Source organism: Poecilia reticulata, chromosome 4, assembly GCF_904066995.2.
Source record: "Poecilia reticulata chromosome 4, P_reticulata-male-v2, whole genome shotgun sequence".
Classification (NCBI taxonomy): Eukaryota; Metazoa; Chordata; class Actinopteri; order Cyprinodontiformes; family Poeciliidae; genus Poecilia; species Poecilia reticulata.
The window spans coordinates 24,908,315-24,926,611 of NC_088833.1; the positions used below are offsets into that span (position 1 = coordinate 24,908,315).

The 18,297-nt window shown below is 45.5% G+C and overlaps 1 protein-coding gene and 2 long non-coding RNA genes across 4 annotated transcripts; 1 reads left to right on the forward strand and 2 right to left on the reverse strand.

Moving 5' to 3' along the window:
* Positions 1 to 372: 372 nt before the first annotated feature.
* pcsk9 (proprotein convertase subtilisin/kexin type 9) lies at positions 373 to 17,838 on the reverse strand. Its single transcript, XM_008407389.3, has 12 exons — positions 17,307 to 17,838; positions 17,001 to 17,192; positions 7,205 to 7,337; positions 5,396 to 5,529; positions 5,153 to 5,294; positions 4,112 to 4,308; positions 3,855 to 4,038; positions 3,180 to 3,356; positions 2,924 to 3,072; positions 2,680 to 2,845; positions 912 to 1,078; positions 373 to 810 (listed from the first exon to the last, which is right to left on the reverse strand). The coding sequence occupies exons 1-12, from the start codon at positions 17,487 to 17,489 to the stop codon at positions 619 to 621; spliced, it is 2,016 nt and encodes a 671-aa protein (XP_008405611.2). The 5' UTR covers positions 17,490 to 17,838; the 3' UTR covers positions 373 to 618.
* On the forward strand, positions 4,251 to 5,200 carry LOC103463792 (uncharacterized). Of its 2 annotated transcripts, XR_533549.2 has the most exons (4): positions 4,251 to 4,337; positions 4,513 to 4,607; positions 4,732 to 4,788; positions 5,114 to 5,200. It is a non-coding gene; the product is annotated as an uncharacterized LOC103463792 (long non-coding RNA). The 2 variants fall into 2 exon arrangements; XR_014087348.1 differs by having other exon boundaries at positions 4,304 to 4,607.
* LOC145551498 (uncharacterized) lies at positions 15,190 to 15,840 on the reverse strand. The gene is made up of 2 exons (XR_014087350.1): positions 15,652 to 15,840; positions 15,190 to 15,274 (listed from the first exon to the last, which is right to left on the reverse strand). It is a non-coding gene; the product is annotated as an uncharacterized LOC145551498 (long non-coding RNA).
* Positions 17,839 to 18,297: the final 459 nt, after the last annotated feature.

An 18,297-nucleotide genomic window follows, 5' to 3' on the forward strand; every position in this document is an offset into this window, starting at 1 on the left:
GGAAGTACTATGAAACACTGACTTTTGGAGCTTTACATCATGTTATAATGTTATTCACTCATCAAAAACATACCTGGAGAGTCGCTTTGATTCTTTCATGAATGTTTGAGAAATCATTTAGCCTCCTATGGCAACCTTTCAGCTGTGCAAAACGTCTGGGTGGACTTAGCTCCGCCTTTGAGGACGAAGCTCCTCCTCAGAGGTGACCCCCACTCAGCTCCTTCAGACTAGCCAGCAGCAATAAGCAAACACCTGGTGGAACTGCACATCTGCTGAGCTACTTCTCAATGCAACGTTGGTAAAAAAAAAACATTGTTAAAGGGTTAATAAGTGCCATGTGCTGTGTTAGGCACAGACAGACCGCACGCCAGGTACATCATGATTGTTTATTATGCTTGTTCAGTACAAAGATACAAAAAAATATCAGGATATATTTATTCTTTAAACCTGTATCTCCCAGACGGTTTGAAGACGGCTAACAAGACAATGTGGAGCACGTTTCGACTTAATTATACGGCTGTAATTGACAGCTTTACAGAAGTTTACACTTTACTGTAGGTGCATTAAAGAGTCTCCATGGGGTGAAGGAGCTCAGAGAGAAGACGGATGACACACTGATCAGTTAGGAGTTGTAGCAGGGGGGTCTGGCGGTGTGACACGGCAGCAGACGGCTACGCCCGCCGCCTCCGCTTCCCCCGCGCGGCGGATTCGGCAGCCGCTGCCCTCAGGCACTGACCCGACGACGGCAGAGCCCGTGGAGACGGCGCTGCAGTCCGTCACAGTCCAGCCCGAGGGACAGGACACCTCAACCTGTGAGAAGAAAACCAGGATGCCCGAGGGGTTAAAGAGACATCTGGGGGCAGGCGGGGAGAGGGAGGGGATCGTTACTTTTCTCCAGATTAATAAAACACCTGGTCTTTGTCAGACGACGTGGTTTCCAGCAGACGGCACTGAAGAGACGGAGCGTGGCAGCAGACTGCATGCGAGGTGACTCCGTCCTTCACCGAGCAACTCCTCCCGGCGCCGCGATGAGGACGGGAGTCGGATGAGATCTCGGCCGCGGACCAACTGGTGCACCCTGAGGAGAAATAAGAGCATTGAAAGGATGGAGCCCATTTTTCTCCCAGAAATCATCTGGAAAGGAAAACCAAAACAAACAATTCGCTCTGAGATTAAAAACCATTGGAGGATGCTGGCATGACATTTGAAGCCTCCTTTTTACACTTCATACAGCTGGCATTTATCCTGCCCAGGAGTGTGTGTGTGTTTTTTTTTTCTTCTCTCCTTTGACTGATTGCCATGGTAACATAATTGACCTAGAAGCTGCTGTGTATAGCAAATTGCAAAGCTTGCACAGTTTATATATGCAACAGAAGGATATCTGAGGAACATGTTTCACTGTGGCTCTTTCTGTCTGGTTCACGTCGTAACGGTTTGATTTGACTGCAACGTGTTTCGTCGTCTCGTTATAGTCACACAGTAACTGGGGGAAAAAAATCTTTCTTGAACTTCCCTACATTTTGTCTTATTGTGAACACAAACCTCAGCCAGTGTCATTAGGATTTTATGTGATTGACCAACACAAAGCGCGTAAATGTGCAGTAGAAGCAAAAAAAAAAAAGTTTTCCAAATGAGAATCCTAAATGTGTGGCTTGCATTTGTATTCATCTTTGGATCTGTGAGCATCAATTTGTTGGGATTTGGGTTTGGCACTATGTCATATGAACATACTTTATTTTGAATTATTACTTTATACTCGCCATATTCTTTACTTATTCTGCTGGAAAATGAATTGCTCACCAAGTTTTTTACTATTTCCTTTCCATTAGAGTTGCTCTATGTTTAGCTAAATCCACCTGCAGAAGAAAAGTATCTCCACATGCTGGTGTTATTTGTAGCTTTTTTTCTCTACACATGGCATCTTGCATGCCGATCAAAAGGTTCAATTTTGGTTTCACCTTCTTCTGTGTCCTCTACATGGTTTGTAGCAAACTGCAACCAGACTTCGGACAGTTCTAATTATGCCCGACCCTACAGACAAAGTGTATTTTTGTTTATTGCAACCAGTAGCAGCTGATTGGCATCCACAAAGCTCAACTGTGGCCCCAAATCCTCCAAACATTGCACTGCAAACACCCAAAGTCTTACCAAGTAGTTTTGGTAGTTTCTAATGCAAATATTGTAAGACAACACTAACTTGCAAGTAACTTTTCAGCAAGAAATATGAGCTTGGTTTAAGTCAATAATTCCGTGTCATAATGAAGTAATATGCCAGTAAATTAAAACATTTTAACTTAACTTAATATGTTGAAAACGTCTTGTTCCACTTGCAAATCTTTTAACTTATAGCTTGTACTTTGTCATCGTTATTAAGGAATTACTCATTTAAAACAAACTCCTACAACTTGATGAAAAGTTACTTGTGAGTTAGTAAGATATTTGCGTTAGAAAATAGACCGAAATACTTGGTAAGATCTTGTGTTTTTTGCAGTGGAAAGCCATGCATTTTTCCACAAATAATTTAGAGCTATATTGGTCTATCTTAGAAAACTTAAATAGTTTTCTGGGACTTCATGCCAGTGACAAACCCCCCAAAAAAGTTTGGCTTGCTATCACTTGGCCTCAAGAAAGGCCGATTTGCTTGTTGCTAGTCTTCCGCTGGCTGGTCATGCTCCTTACCTGTGAGGTGGTGCAGTGGGCCCGCACACTGAGCGTCCCGCCCGGGTCCGGGGCTCGCGTGGGCGCGGCACTGCAGACCACCCACCACACAGCAGCGGGCCACTGCGAACACCCCGTTGCCTGTCAGCCCATTGTAGGCGACGCACTCCATGCGTCCGTTGCTCTCCTGCGAGACCAAGGAGACGTGGCTGTAACCCGCTGCGTCTGCGGAGTTTCTGTCAGTTTGAGTTGCGAGTGAACTCACGGTTAGCGTTTCTCCCACGCGGGCGCCGTCAGGAGCGTAGCTGCTGCAGCCCATCATTTCCTCCCCGACGCGACAGCGGCTCACGGCCGTGTCCGCGCTCGACAGACCTGACCTTTCTGACCACACTGAGCGGCACAGGAGCTCGCCACCTGCACGTGGAAATAGGACGAACCCGGTATCAGTTGCACATGAGAAGGGGGGGAAGAAGATTAGGGAGGGGGGGGGGGTGCAAAGCTGAGGTCGGGAAGTCACTAACTTGGTGTTGGGTTGTTGACGGGAGGCATGGCTGCCACCAGGTTTGGAGTTGTGAGACGATGCGTTTCAGACAGGGACAGGAAGTTAATTGTGTTGCTAACGGAGTAATGCAGCATCACCTGCAGGACCTGCACCGGGGAGGCAATCTGATTGGAGGACAGGATCACGGCTGCTATACCTACACACACAAAAAACAGACCAAAGTAGAGGTGTGCCATACTGTAGACAGAGCCCGTATCGCCGATAACGATACTGATACCGATACTTTAAAAAAAAAAAGATTGATATATCATCAAATGACTGACATTTAGTTGTTTTTATGTTTTGTTTTCGTTCTCTGTCCAAACTCTGTCGCAGGCTTGAACAAAATTATTCAAATTTTGTATCCACAAAAATACTTTAATAACATATGAACATATATTTTTTCTAAATATACTGCAGAAAATTAAATTTTTTAAGGTAGAGCTAAGAAACTACAATCCAAAAATAAAATAAAATCTGAAGATCTAATCTGAGCCAAATTATCAATTTTACCATGCTAATATCAATCCGATACTGATACTGACTTGGCATTGATATATTGATATTTTTTTATCGATCCGCCCACCTCCAGACCAAAATATAAAACATTATAACTCGGTTGTCTGTCATAGCAGCTGTTTGTGTCGAGGCCCACCGGCAGCATGAGCGGCGGCCTGCGACGTCCCGCTCTGTGAGGTGAAGCAGGTGCTGCAGTCGCTGCTGGCGCTAACGATGTCATCACCGGGTGCAAACAGATCAACGCAGCGGCCGAAGTTGGTGCCCCCTGCTCCTTGCAACATGAGCTGGTCCTCAGAGTTCACGGCCCCTACGGTGATGACCTGCACAGACGGATGAGGGTTAGAGGTCGCGATCCGGCCTGTGCCTGCTCCTTTAAGCGTGTTCCCGTTCGACCTCGGGTTCTGAAGCGGGCGAATAGAGGCAAGCGTCTTCTCTGTAGTTCCCCGCGACAGCGACGACGGCGGCTCCGCGGGCCACCGTCTCTCTGCACGCTGCGTTCAGCGACCGACTGAAGCCGCCGATGAAGGGCAGCAAGACAACCACCGCGTCCACTGGGCGCGCCATCAAGGTCGCTCGGATAAACTCCAGCCCTAAACAGGAAGCGAAAAGACCAGCAAAGGTGAGTCCAGGTCCACTTCTTTAACTTTTTCATGTCACAACCACAAAGTACAATGTGGCGTTTTATTAGAACATTTATGTCCTGACTTGGACTGGACCATTCTAATACATGAATAGGATTTGATCTAAACGTTTTAAATTGTGAGTGGTCTCAAGTCTTTTGTCACCTTTGGCAGGTTTTCTTACTTGTATTTCACTCCATCCATCATCCATTCAACTCTGACCAACTTCTCGTCAGACCGGACAGAAATCACATGTGGTGTACCCCAAGGTTCAGTACTAGGGCCCCTCCTATTTTATATCTAAATACTCTTGCTAGCTCAGATTTCAACAAGTAATAAGAAACCTTAACTATAATGCAGATGGTACATGTCTCTACATTATGTTGTCACCAGGTGAACCCATTCAAATACTGAACAGGATAAATCAAACAGAAGGGAAAAAGGAAAAAGGTGAAAGATAAAAAAAAAGAAATGCATGTTTTACCATGTGAATGTTGTGCTAGAGATTTGGTACAGAGTTAGTTTTCCCTTTGAACATGGTGTATTACCAAAACCAGATCCTCCAATATTTTCTAATAAAACTACCCAACTGTATTTAGGAGGTTAAAATAAAGGGGCTGAATACAAAATGTATGCCACACTTTTCAGATTTTTGAAAGTTGCAACAAACTTTAGAAAACATCCACCATTTAAAACGCATTGAGGTTGTCTGGTTGTAACTCAAAATAACTTTGAAAAAAATAAAATAAAAAAGAATAAGAATTTATCTTTTTAGATGCGATCCTGTCTGGTTCTAATAGTGAAGCCATCCGACCTGCTAGAGCTCCAGAGACGGTTCCTTTCCCCTGACAGTTCAGCACACGGACCAGGTTAACGCCGGCACCTCGAGCAACACCCGAATCCAATCCGGTCACCACACCGGCCAAGTGCGTGCCGTGACCGTCACACTGACTGGCCTGCAAGAAGGAGAAAAAGAAGAAGAAGGAGAAGAAGCTGAGCATGGCAGCGGGGCGGAGGTCAGCGTGAAGGCTTTGTTGCTGAGCTGCTGTTAACAAACCTGCCTATGAACTCTGACCCCGTCCTCCTCAGGAACGTTATTAAAGTCTGTGATGAGAACTCGTCCTTCAACCTCTCTGTGGGAGCTCTGCACGCTGCCATCCATCAGGTACACCTCCGCCATCTCTCCATCATCTGTAGAGGACGACACGTGAAGAAGGCGAGTTGAGTTAAATCAGCGGCATATGCAGATAGACGACGACAGAGCTGGAGGACAGACGGACCATTTAACTCTACGGTGGACATAAATTAGTCGAGTCTAGTCTAGTCTTTTTTTTTTTATAAATTAACTTGGTTCTTGTGATTTTTTTAAAATTTATTTATTTATTGTGGCATTTAAGCTGAAAACAAGGATAAATGAAAACTAAACTGAAATAATGTGGTTAAGAGTGCACACACACACACACACATACACGTGCGTGCGCGCACACACACACACCATGTTAAATAAGAATCAGTTCCGACCTTCCACCGCTAAAGTGCCTCTGATTAACCCTAATTGAGCTTTTCCTGACATTTTCTTCAGTAAAAATCTATGAAACGCAGAGAGAGAACCTCCAAAACATTACTTTGATCTCATTGTCAAAGGTATCAGTCAGGAGAATGGCACTAAAAAATTACCAAGGAACACACGAGAAGGAAGACATGAAGAGGAGAAAACTGATCAGAAAAGCTTTAAAGAAGATTTGTGGTCGTTTAGCACATGTTTCTTCGTGACAAAAAGAAAAAAAAGGAAATACTTGGTAAAGTTTAATGAAAAGAAAGAAAAGTGAAATCTCCCAAAAGTATGAGGGAGTGGGAGGCGGGGGGAGACAAGGTTGAACATTTTGGCCATAATTCCAATCAAACGTTTGGCACAAAAACAACTGAATGTCACCAAAAAAGAAAAAAAAAACACCCCAGGAAAGCGCTGTGATGACGGCATCATTCCTTGTGGCTGACAGCTGGAACCGCCGGCCTCAGTCAAGGTGGAAGAAATCAGTGTGAGCAATTTAACGCATGTAAAAATGACAAAAAAATATGTAAATGCAAGCTGCAGCTGTGGAAAGCAGCGTTAGATGGAGAGGTTCAAAGATTTACAGCTTTCAGACTAAAAGATGGTGTCCTTCCACTATCCTGACTGAAAAAAAAAAATCATGTCTTATTGGAAACTCCTCACTCCACCTGACAATAAAACTCATGAGACACAGTCAGTCAGGTTTATTTCGCAAATCTGTCACCTTCTGCGTTGTTTACTTGCTGAGCAGATGATGTGGCTGATGTTTGAAATGTCAGTAGTGTTTTGCTGTGTGTGTGTGTGTGTGTGTGTGTGTGTGTGTGTGTGTGTGTGTGTGTGTGTGTGTGTGCGTGTGTGTGTGTGTGTGTGTGTGTGTGTGCGTGCGTGCGTGCGTGCGTGTGTGCGTGTGTGTGTGTGTGTCCGTGCGTGCGTGTGTGTGCGTGCATTGCACACTGATCACAATCTCATAAGCTCGTATGAAACATCTGTGAATGGTCATCTGAGGTCCAGGGTCACCATGGTGATAAGAAATGCCAAGCAAATACCTGGGTAATTTAATTCAGATTAACTGGAAAGCTCTTCTGAACATGTTTGGTTATTACCTTTTCAGTCACCGTAACGCCTGCAGAAAGTTTGAAGCCGTCACACACGCACAAAAGTACTTTATGTTTTCATCAATGTTAAAAATGGGTTTTAGGTAGAAATATGTCTTTCTGGTGTTGCAACAGAAGGCGGCAGTTAAGTTGAAGAGAAACTGGGAAATATCATGAAAATAATCAAAGCTATAAATGGTGGATGCAGACGGAGACTCACTCGGAGGCAGGTACGTCCCGTTAACTGAGATGCCACCGTGAGGCTGCAGTAATCGCTGCAGGTTCCAGGGGGCGCTCTGGGCAAAGATGGACGAATCTTCCTCTACGTATTGGACATGAGGAAGCTTCAATGCCTGACAGGAGAACGAGCAGAAGAAGGTGAAAACCCCCAAATCAATGCACTTTAGAGTGGTCATATTTTTATCAGATGTTTCAAACAATTTAGAGACACCGGCAATAGGAGTAATTTATTTAAAGAATAAGCATGGATATATTGTTGTTGGCTTATTTTTTGTAGAAAATATTTAGTATTTGACAGTCTGCTGAACACTTAATGCTACTTTATTCATTTGCTGTGAGGTAAATATTCATCCATCCGTTGCAGGGTCATGGTGGGGCTGGTACATCCCAGACAGTTCGCCAGTCCACCACAGGTAAAGTAAATATATTTAAGGTATTTTTTCTTCCTCTTCTTCTTTTGTAAATTGTAGTTTGTTTGTTTTTTTTTTTTTTGTGATGGGAAGGTTTAAGGCTCCCAAGATCCCAACGTGTTCTGTTCTCCTGAAAAGGTAACCACAGGTTAAGTTCTCCCTTGACCAGACCAGGTGCACTTGAGTAGCCATGACAACGAGACAGGTCAGCAGGTTAACTCCGGGACCTCAGAGGGCTTTTCACACCGAAAGTGAAACAGATCCACTGAATGTTTATTTATATTTCTGAACAGAGTACTACAATCAAAGGTGGAGTTGGCTGACCTTTGACCCAGGCCTGCTGTGAAGCACCTTGTTTATTTTTATCGTATTATTATTATTATTATTATTATTATTATCTTGTTTGTTTTATCTTTTTACTATTGATGCAGTATGTGATGTGTCTGGAATAAATATTTGATTGATTGATTGATTGATTGATTGATTGATTGATTGATTGATTGATTGATTGATTGATTGATAACCTTGTCACCATTGGGACCAATGTTCCAACAGAGTCTGACAGTCTGGTAGGTATGGAAAATAAATAAAAACTATTATGTATAATAGTTTTCCTAGACCTCAGAGATGGAGGTCTAGGATATATATATATCCTAGACCTCCATATATATATATATATGGAGGTCTATATATATATATATATATATATATATATATATATATATATATATATATATATATATATATATATATATGTAGGTGAGGATCTACTCTGAAGTTAAGGCTGGTGGGATTTTACACTCGCCACTGTGTGTCGATCAGGACAAACTGTAGATGGGATTTCTTTGCAATCTCTCTTTATTGAGTTGGTACAGCAGTGGTACAGATGTGCAGCAAAGGATGGGCTTGGAGTTGGAGATGTGGTCTAGATCATACAGAAATAAGCCCACATTAATTCACCTTACACATTTATCCAATACAAGTGGCAGCAGTGACACCTGCTGGCCACAAACTGACCACATGTTCATCAAATGCTACGACTGATAGCTAAAGAGGTTTACCCACGTGAAGTAACTTAAAATTCACAATAAACAGGCACATCAACATGTACGGATACTAACGAGCACACGAACAGTAATAAGCCAAAATACTTGAAATACTATGCAACATATACTCGCAGGTGAGAAGCTAACAATGTGCAGCATGCTAACAACGGCCCGACGAACACAACGTCATCATACCGCACAGGCGGAACTACTAAATAAAAACTACCTTAACAACAAAACACTTACAACAAGTCAGGAACGCACATCCACCCCAACCGAAACCGTCGGCACCAGCTGCACGCCTCCACGCTCAGAGACACGGTGTTTCTGCAGCTGCTGAAAGTGCCATGGAGAACTCACCACTGGGTGGCGCACCTCCCCGTCCCAGACCAAACCAACCAACACCTGGCCCAATCTCAATAACAAACAGTAATGTCCACTCGAGCCTTTGTAACAGCCGCCCCCAAATGTATAAAGTACATTTGTTTCTAAACAGAGGCAATAATTTAAGTCTCTGATGATGAACCGTGGCTGTTGGAATCCTCAGGTACTGCAGGAAGAACAATCATCCTCGCCACTGGTCGGGTGTAGACTCGGTCCTTCACTGAACATCTGCAGACCTGATGCGGCCGTCAGCACTTGGATGCAGCTTGGTCACTCGTCCGACTGGCCAGAGTGCTCTGGGAAGTTGAGGATCCACGAGCATGACCACCGTATCCTCAACCAGGTCAGCTTGAGAAGTCTGCCATTTCTGTCTGACTTGTAAATTGGGAAGGTATTCCCTGATAAATCTGGACCAGAAATGGTCTGCCAAAGCCTGTGAATGCCGCCAGCGGCGTTTGCTGGGAAGTTCAGTTGTAGGGTACACAACCTGGGGCAGCGACCCGTCCAGCCGCCCCATCAACAGATGATTTGGTGTTAAAGGGTCAGGGTCAGCAATGCTGGAGGATACATAACCTAAGGGTTTCGAGTTCAAAATTCCCTCCACTTCAACAAGGACTGTCCTGAGCACCTCTTCTGGCAATGGTTGGGCCCCGACAGTGGCATACAAAGCCGTTTTAACAGAACGTATTTCTCTTTCCCACACTCCACCAAAATGAGGGGCACCAGGGGGATTGAACTTGAAAGCAATCCTTTGCTTGGCAAGGGATTGCTGCAGGTCAGGAGACATCTTTGCTATGGCCTGTTGTAGCTCTCGTTCCGCCCCACGGAAGTTGGTCCCCTGATCTGAGAGAATTTCTGAAGGTGTACCCCGACGGGCTATGAATCTCCTGAGGGCCATGAGGAAGGAGTCAACATCAAGATGGGTGAGGATGTCAAGGTGGACAGCCCTGGTTGTTAAACACTTAAATATGATGCCCCATCTCTTCTCGTTACGCCGTCCGATTTTGACGTGGAATGGCCCGAAACAGTCTGTCCCTGTGGAGTAGAAAACAGGCTTAAAGAGGCGGAGACGGGCAGCCGGTAAGTCAGCCATTTGGGGAATAGTAGGCTTGGACTTCCAACGTCTGCAGTCTGGGCACTTGGACTGATGACGTCGAACTGCTTCTCTACCTCGCAGTATCCAAAAGCTTCGACGAATGTCAGCAAACAGTCGCTCAGGACCAGGATGGCATAGACGTCGATCGTAGTCCTGTATCAGAAGTCTGGTGAATGGATGGTTCGGATCTAGAACTATGGGATGTACTGCTCCTAATTCAAGATCCTTTGCCTGTCTCAGTCGACCACCCACCCTGATTTCTCCTGCTTCATCCAACTGGGGTGCTAAGGCACGTAACCTACTGTTGGTGGCAACCGGCTTCCCCAGTTTTAGAAGTCTGATCTCCTCAGGAAAGCCATCATGTTGTATCTTAGTCATAATGTGCCTCTCTGCTTTGCGATAGTCTTCAGCACTCAAACTCACATCCTTCCCAACTGCAGCTTGTAGGTTCTGTGCAGTGGATTCAAGCAGTTCCTGCCAGTCTTTGTAGGTCTCAGATTCTGGGCTTGGGAATGTGGTGGTTGAAGTTGCACCACAAAATACTGATTTCCGTAGTTCTGAGGATTCCTCTTCGAGTGGAATTGCTGGATTAGTAGGCCAGTAGTCTGAGGCCTGAAGTAAGAAAGAGGGTCCTTGGTTCCATCTGGTGTGTTCAGACAACTCCTGTAGGGTCTTACCCCGAGTGATGTCGTCAGCTGGATTGCTGGCTGAATCCACATAACGCCAAGACTGTAGATCTGTTAGGTCTTGAATTTCAGCCACTCGGGTGCCCACAAATACTTTGTAGCGACATGAGTCCGATAGTATCCATCTTAACACGGTGGTGGAATCTGTCCACAAGGTGGTAGTGTCGATCCTCAAGGTGAGTTCTGCACTTAACAGCTTAGCTAGCTGGGCTCCTGTTAAGGCTGCAGAAAGCTCCAACCGAGGTATGGACAGTTGTCGCCTGGGGGCTACTCGTGAGCGGGCTAGGAGGAAGGATAGGTGGATTTGACCCTGACTATCCTCAGTCCTGAGGTATGCAACTGACCCATAAACCTGCTCCGACGCATCACAAAAGATGTGTATTTGCCTGTTCGTGACTGAAGCATCATCGACTGCAGGAGTGAAGTGTCTGGGTAAGGTGACTTGTGGCAGTAGCTTGAGTTCATCTTCCCATTGCTCCCACAGTTGCTGTAGATCTAAGGGAAGCAGTGGGTCATCCCAGTCCCGATGCTTCTCCCATAGTTGACGAACCAGCACCTTGGCACGAGTCGTGTAGGGCAGGATGTAACCCAAGGGATCATACTGGGAAGCAAGAACTTTGTAGATGTTCCTCATGGTCAAAGGTCCATAATTAATGGTCCTGTGTTTGTAGCCTATGACATCTTTGTGAATGTTCCAACTGAGTCCAAGTGTGTTTTCAAAGGGATCGGACTTGTCTTGTGTCAGCCAGAGTTCTGCAGTGGGGGAACGGGCTTCACTTGGTAGGTGACTGATCACCTCCGTCGCATTACTTGCCCACTGACGAAGGTCGAACCCTGCTGAAAGAAGCAATGCTCTTAATTTATCCACCAAGGCTCTTGCTTCCTCTGCAGATGGCAAACTTTGCAACCAGTTGTCGACATAAAAACACTGCTCCACAGAAAACCGCACATCCTCTCCATCTTGACTGTGGTCGGTGACGTGACGCTGGAGGGCATATGTTGCACAGCAGGGGCTACAAGTAGTGCCAAAGGGAAGTACCTGCCATTCGTAGATGTCTGGTGGTCGGTCTTTGACCTGGTCCCGCCACAAGAACCTCAGGAGGGGTCTATCTTCTGGTAGGAGGCGAACTTGGTGAAACATCCCCTTTATATCACTGCTTATGGCGATGGCATGTTCCCGGAACCGTAGCAGCACTCCTAAGAGCGATGCTCCGAGGGTAGGTCCAGGTAGTAGGAAGTCATTAAGGTTGAGACCTTGGTACTGGTGGGAACAGTTGAACACAAGCCTGTTCTTGTTATTATGGCTCACCATATGATGAGGGATGAACCATGACTCTCCATCAGCTGGTTTCTTGGGGATCAAGTTTTGCCACAGTACCTGCCTGGACCAGTTTCTGAATCTCCTCCTGATATATATTAGCCATTGTTGGGTTCTTACTTAATCTCCTCTCATTGTTCCGCAGGTTGGACATTACTGAATCAGGAGAGGCTTTGAGGGCAGGCATGGTTTTCTTTCGAAGCAGTGGTGTAGCATAACGGAGAACCCCATCCACACACACGCGCTCCGTCTTCTTCTCCAACAGGTCCACAGCCTCTTGGTCCAGTTTGGAACGAGTTACTGTCTTCTCGTTCCGGTAGGGAAGAACATCAGTCTGCCAGAGTTTCTCTACATTCCTCAGCAGCTCAGTGTTAGAGTGGGAAACTGATGTGAACAAGCACTGTGGGTGTTGGAGACCACTGGTTGCTATTCTCATTGGTCCCTGAAGAGCCCATCCGAGTCTGGTTCTGACTGCAGCAGGTGCACCCGGTGGACCTAACCGGACTGGTTCGATAGGGGTGATAAGGTGAGGGTTGTCTGTACCAATGAGGATCAGAGGCTGTGCATTCTTAAAGGGATGCAGAGGCAGATCAGACAGATGCTTGAACTGCTTCCGGAGTCTGTCAATTGGGTAGGACTGTTCTGCTAGGACCAGACGATCAGCAGTAAAGGCTCCATTCACAGCGAAGCGGCTGTGACTGCTGAAGGAAGGAGATATATGAAAGGAAACTGAAGCACCTCTCAATGTCTGGATATCCTGCCTTATAGTTCTCAGATTCAAAGTCTCTGGATTTCCCTGCAGGCCAAGCTTGTGGGCAGCGGAGGGCAGGAGCATTGTGCGTTCAGAACCATCATCGAGCAGAGCATAGGTCTTGAGGCTGTGGTTCTTGTGATGCAAAGTGACTTGGACCACTTTCAGCAAGACTCTGCTGACCTCGAGTGGTCTGTCAAGTAAAGCATGTCAGTGGTGGTACTGATGAGACAACTCTCCTCCTTAGTCGTTTCTTGTTGGCTCTGGTGTTTACATCATGGAGCACCTGAAGATGCTTCCCTTGACATAGGTTACAGGGTTTCCGGAGATCGCACTGAGCTGCATGATGAGATCTTGCACAACGCCAACATCTGTTGTGGTCCTTTATCCACTGAGACAGTTGGTCCTTTGACAACTTCTGAACGTCAGAACACTGGCTGAGATAATGGTGCGTACTTTCACAGTAGGGGCAATAACGTTCTGCTTTGGTGCCCTTCTTCCCTGAATAATTGGGAACTGAACCGTCCTTGGATCCATGCAGTATAGTGGTGACCCTCTTCTTCTGATGAATTGCTTTGTCTTTAGTTCCTGATCCAGAATCATGACTATCAGAATTATGACACCACGTTTCATACTGGAGCCATTCAGCAAAATCTACCAATGTGTAGACGGCGTTGGGATGGCGGAACATAGCTCGTCGGAAGTCTGCACGCTGATCTGCAGGCAATTTACTCAGCAGGCGGGCTACATGTGATCCACATTTTAGCTCAGCATCACCCTCTGGGCCCAATGTTCTGAGCAACCCGACCAGAGACTGGACTTGGAGAGCAAACTTCTCAAATGCTGCTGAGTCACCTCGGCGGACATCTGGAGCATCCATTACACTGGCAATCCTATTCAATGCCATCTGATGTGGCTGGCCAAACTTCTCATTCAGGGCCTCCATAGTGTCCGAGTATGGTGTGGCGGAGTTCAAATAAGAATCTGCGATGAGTTTGGCTTCCTCAAGTTTGAGGTGATCCACCAGGATTTGGTACTTGAACAGCTCTGTCCCATCAGGAGGTAACAGATTAGTTAAGGCAATCTTTAGCCGAGCAAAGTCGCTGGGGTCTCGTCTGGCAAAGTAGGGAATGCTTGGCCTAGGACCTCGATAGGTTTGTTCAGTGAGAACCGGTAAGGTCGAAGGAGGATGCAAACCTGTTGTTGATTCCAAGCATTCTGCCCTTGGTGACCCATGAACATCTGTCAGCATCTCCTCTTGTGTAGTGGTAGGTCCACGGAACTGTTGTCTTCCTACTCCGATATGAGGAGGGTGAGATGGCGGTTGATATCTGGTATCGCTGTGCCTCATCTTTCCTTGTTGCACCTCCACGTTACTGTTACTAACATAAGCTGTATGATGTGGTGCAAAAGGAGGCTTACTTTGACGCATCATGCTCTGACTCTGATTCTTTATGAGCTGTAGATCACTCATCAGCTTCTCCAACATAGTCAGAACTGGCTGGGATGGTGGAGAAGGCTCAAATTCCTCTCTTGTTTCAGGCCATGGTGGAGGATCAGGCCATTCCTCCTCCTCCTCATTGTTCGCCAGCTGTGTTGGAGGTGGTGGTGGTGCATATGCTGGTGGTGGGACTCCAAACCTCTGCTGGACAGTGGCTGTGCTCTGCTTGGGAGGTCCCATCCTCCTCTTCATTTCTTCCTTTAATTCTCTGAGTTCAGCCAATTCAACACGCACTGCCTTTTTAGACTGCTCAAATTCAGCTCTCTGTCTTCTTAACAGCTCCAGCTCTGAGCGGTATAGTGAGGAGGTCTGCATTAACTGTCTGGGGTGTGAAGATGCAGAATAATCTCTGAAGTCCTCTTCTGATAAGCTCTTCCACCGCTGTGGTTCAGTAACTCTCTGTTCTGGGGAACCAACCCACTCATCTACCGTGATTTCCCATTGACTGTTGGGCCATCGTGGTGTACTAGATGAGGGGGTGAGGGGTGTCATCTTGGCAGCTCCCTCTTCTGGTGAATACGAGCTATCATAGCATCCAGTACCAGCTTGTACACCCATATAACTGGTTTCATAATCCTGTAAATATGAAGGTGGGCGGGTTTGCCGCTTCGGTCTAATGTTGCTTCTTGGCTGGTCTGCATGCTGAACAGTGGTAAGTGTCCTGCTCCGGCTCGAAGGACCAAAATTGTAGGTGAGGATCTACTCTGAAGTTAAGGCTGGTGGGATATTTACACTCGCCACTGTGTGTCGATCAGGACAAACTGTAGATGGGATTTCTTTGCAATCTCTCTTTATTGAGTTGGTACAGCAGTGGTACAGATGTGCAGCAAAGGATGGGCTTGGAGTTGGAGATGTGGTCTAGATCATAACAGAAATAAGCCCACATTAATTCACCTTGCACATTTATCCAGTACAAGTGGCAGCAGTGACACCTGCTGGCCACAAACTGACCACATGTTCATCAAATGCTACGACTGATAGCTAAAGAGGTTTACCCACGTGAAGTAACTTAAAATTCACAATAAACAGGCACATCAACATGTACGGATACTAATGAGCACACGAACAGTAATAAGCCAAAATACTTGAAATACTATGCAACATATACTCGCAGGTGAGAAGCTAACAATGTGCAGCATGCTAACAACGGCCCGACGAACACAACGTCATCATACTGCACAGGCGGAACTACTAAATAATAACTACCTTAACATTTTTAACAACAAAACACTTACAACAAGTCAGGAACGCACATCCACCCCAACCGAAACCGTCGGCACCAGCTGCACGCCTCCACGCTCAGAGACACGGTGTTTCTGCAGCTGCTGAAAGTGCCATGGAGAACTCACCACTGGGTGGCGCACCTCCCCGTCCCAGACCAAACCAACCAACACCTGGCCCAATCTCAATAACAAACAGTAATGTCCACTCGAGCCTTTGTAACAATAATATATATATATATATATATATATATATATATATATATATATATAAATAGCAGCGAATAAGAAAAATAACTATTTCAATTACTTTCACCCATATAAGTTACAATTGCTGCTTAACAGGTATGGGTTTATGTTTCACAATGCAGGTACATAGGCAAATAGCAGCTAGCTTGATCTTTAGTGTAAATAACCACCAGAGGTCTTCATGGTAAAACCCTCAAAACCACTTTCATTTTTTTTTTTTGAAACTGGAGTTGTTTAAATGTAATATATATATATATATATATATATATATATATATATATATATATATGCATTGTGAAACATAAACCCATACCTGTTAAGCAGCAATTGTAACTTATATGGGTGAAAGTAATTGAAATAGTTATTTTTCTTATTCGCTGCTATTTTTGTACCAGACATTTAATCTGGACGGATGCTTTAAGCACTTTCTGCTTTACGCTGGGTGCTTCACATGAAAGGTCATGATAAAACCGTGATCTACAATGAAGGTTTTGTTGTTTGGGTTTATAACTTCACTGCAAATGTCACAGAGGCTGAAAGGACACTGATGGACGCATGGACAGACAGACGTGTAGCTATTCTAGTCGAACAGAGATTATCTTCACTTTTATAGGAACCTGCTCCACTGAAATGAAATACTTGTATAATTTCCTTCATTAAGTGAGCGGCGGAGTGATGATTCAGAAATCAACTTTAGTTGTCAGTTTAAAGTACAGAAGCATTGAAACTGTGGAAATGAAAGGTTAACATGAGCATTATGATGCTGAAAATATCACAGCTTCTCACCAGGTGTGATTCTGGTCAAACGGAAACGATTTTCCTCACAAAAACTACATGCATGCTGCCAAAACTGCTGCAGTTACGGATCCCACACTTCAAATATTTGCAGTTTTTTGTGATCTGATGCATTTTTGGGGGTTGTTGTTAGCATCAGTTGACCCTCTCATTTTTGCAGTTGTAACAAGATAATCCATGCAATTTTACCCCTTTTTTGGATGCCTTTTTGTTGATTTTTCACTTGTGTGCATTAACCTCTTATAATGAACTTCAGACAATCGGCATCAGGCAGTGCTGATTTTAAAAGGTTATTGCTGTCAGGTAAAGCATTTATTTACCAGGTGAAGTACATCGTGGCTCATTTTGACCAGAAAGCCCTGCAGAACTCCAGAGTAGGTCTGCAGGACCTCCAGCGGGTTTCCTCTCCGGGCGGCTCTGGCTCTCAGCCTCCTGACGGTCCGCTGGACCTGAGACTCGTGCGTCCCTTGGTGCAGGACGACCAGGTACTGACCGGGCATGCGCCAAGCCGCCTGCAGGGCAACACAGGTGGTGATAATAATAATAATAATGATACACTTTTTCACTTGGTTACACTGAGAGATGTCTGACTGGCTGTCGCTGCGCCGCCGTCAGCCCGCCTTTACCTTGTTGCACTTGAGGAACTCTGCGGCTGGCTCGCCTCCAGTTCCAGGCTGAAGCCCGTCGTCGTCGCCGCGGATCGGATCCAGGACCGTCTCGTCGTCCTCAGCGCGGTCCTGCGCGCACACCGCCGTACATGATGCGCACAAACACAGCGCCCAGCCGATCCATCCAGAAACGGGACGCATTCTGCACACCTCGATTTCTTCTTTCTTTTCTTTAATTATTATTATTTTTTAAATATATATATATAATTTTTAAATCCCCGGATTCAATATTTAAAAGGAAATCCCTGATGAGAGTTTTTATTTCAGTCTGACTTCTGCAGATGTTGTCGGTGTGCCCCCACCCCCGGGGGCTGCTGCGCGTCCTGCGTGCCACACAGTCTGATGACAGCCTCCAACCATCTGCTCCGACTTAAAAAAAAAAAAAAAAATCGAAGAATTGATTCTTATAATTTAAGGCGGGGACTGGTGACGTCCCCGCGGCTCACGCCACCTCTTTTGTATCGAATGATTGTCCTCCGTTAAAAGCAGCTCTTTCCTTGGAGGAGTCATGTTTCACGCTCCTCTATGATTACTGCGTGTCAATCAAAAAGGGGAGGGTGGGGGGGTAAACTTCCTCCCAGGGATTGGTTGATGCTGCTTTAAGACGAACCGCGTGTTGCTGTAAAAGTTTTCTCATTTCGTCGATTTGTAATATTGACTATTGAGGAAAAGGTAATAGGCTTATTTAATTAAATTTTATGTGCTAGGTGAATAAAAAGTAGTGCATATATGTCAAGTGGACATATATGACATATTTTGCAAAGAAAAAATCTTAAAAGTGTGACGTGCCTTTGTTTTAACCCTTGCTTTACTCTGATGGCCCTAAATAAAGCTGCAGCTGCACGAAGACCGACAAGGAGGGTTATAATATCCAGCAATAGCCCCAAAATTTAAACATTTCACTGACCTCTAGTGGTCCCGGCACAGAGCACTAAACTTGCTGGAGGGA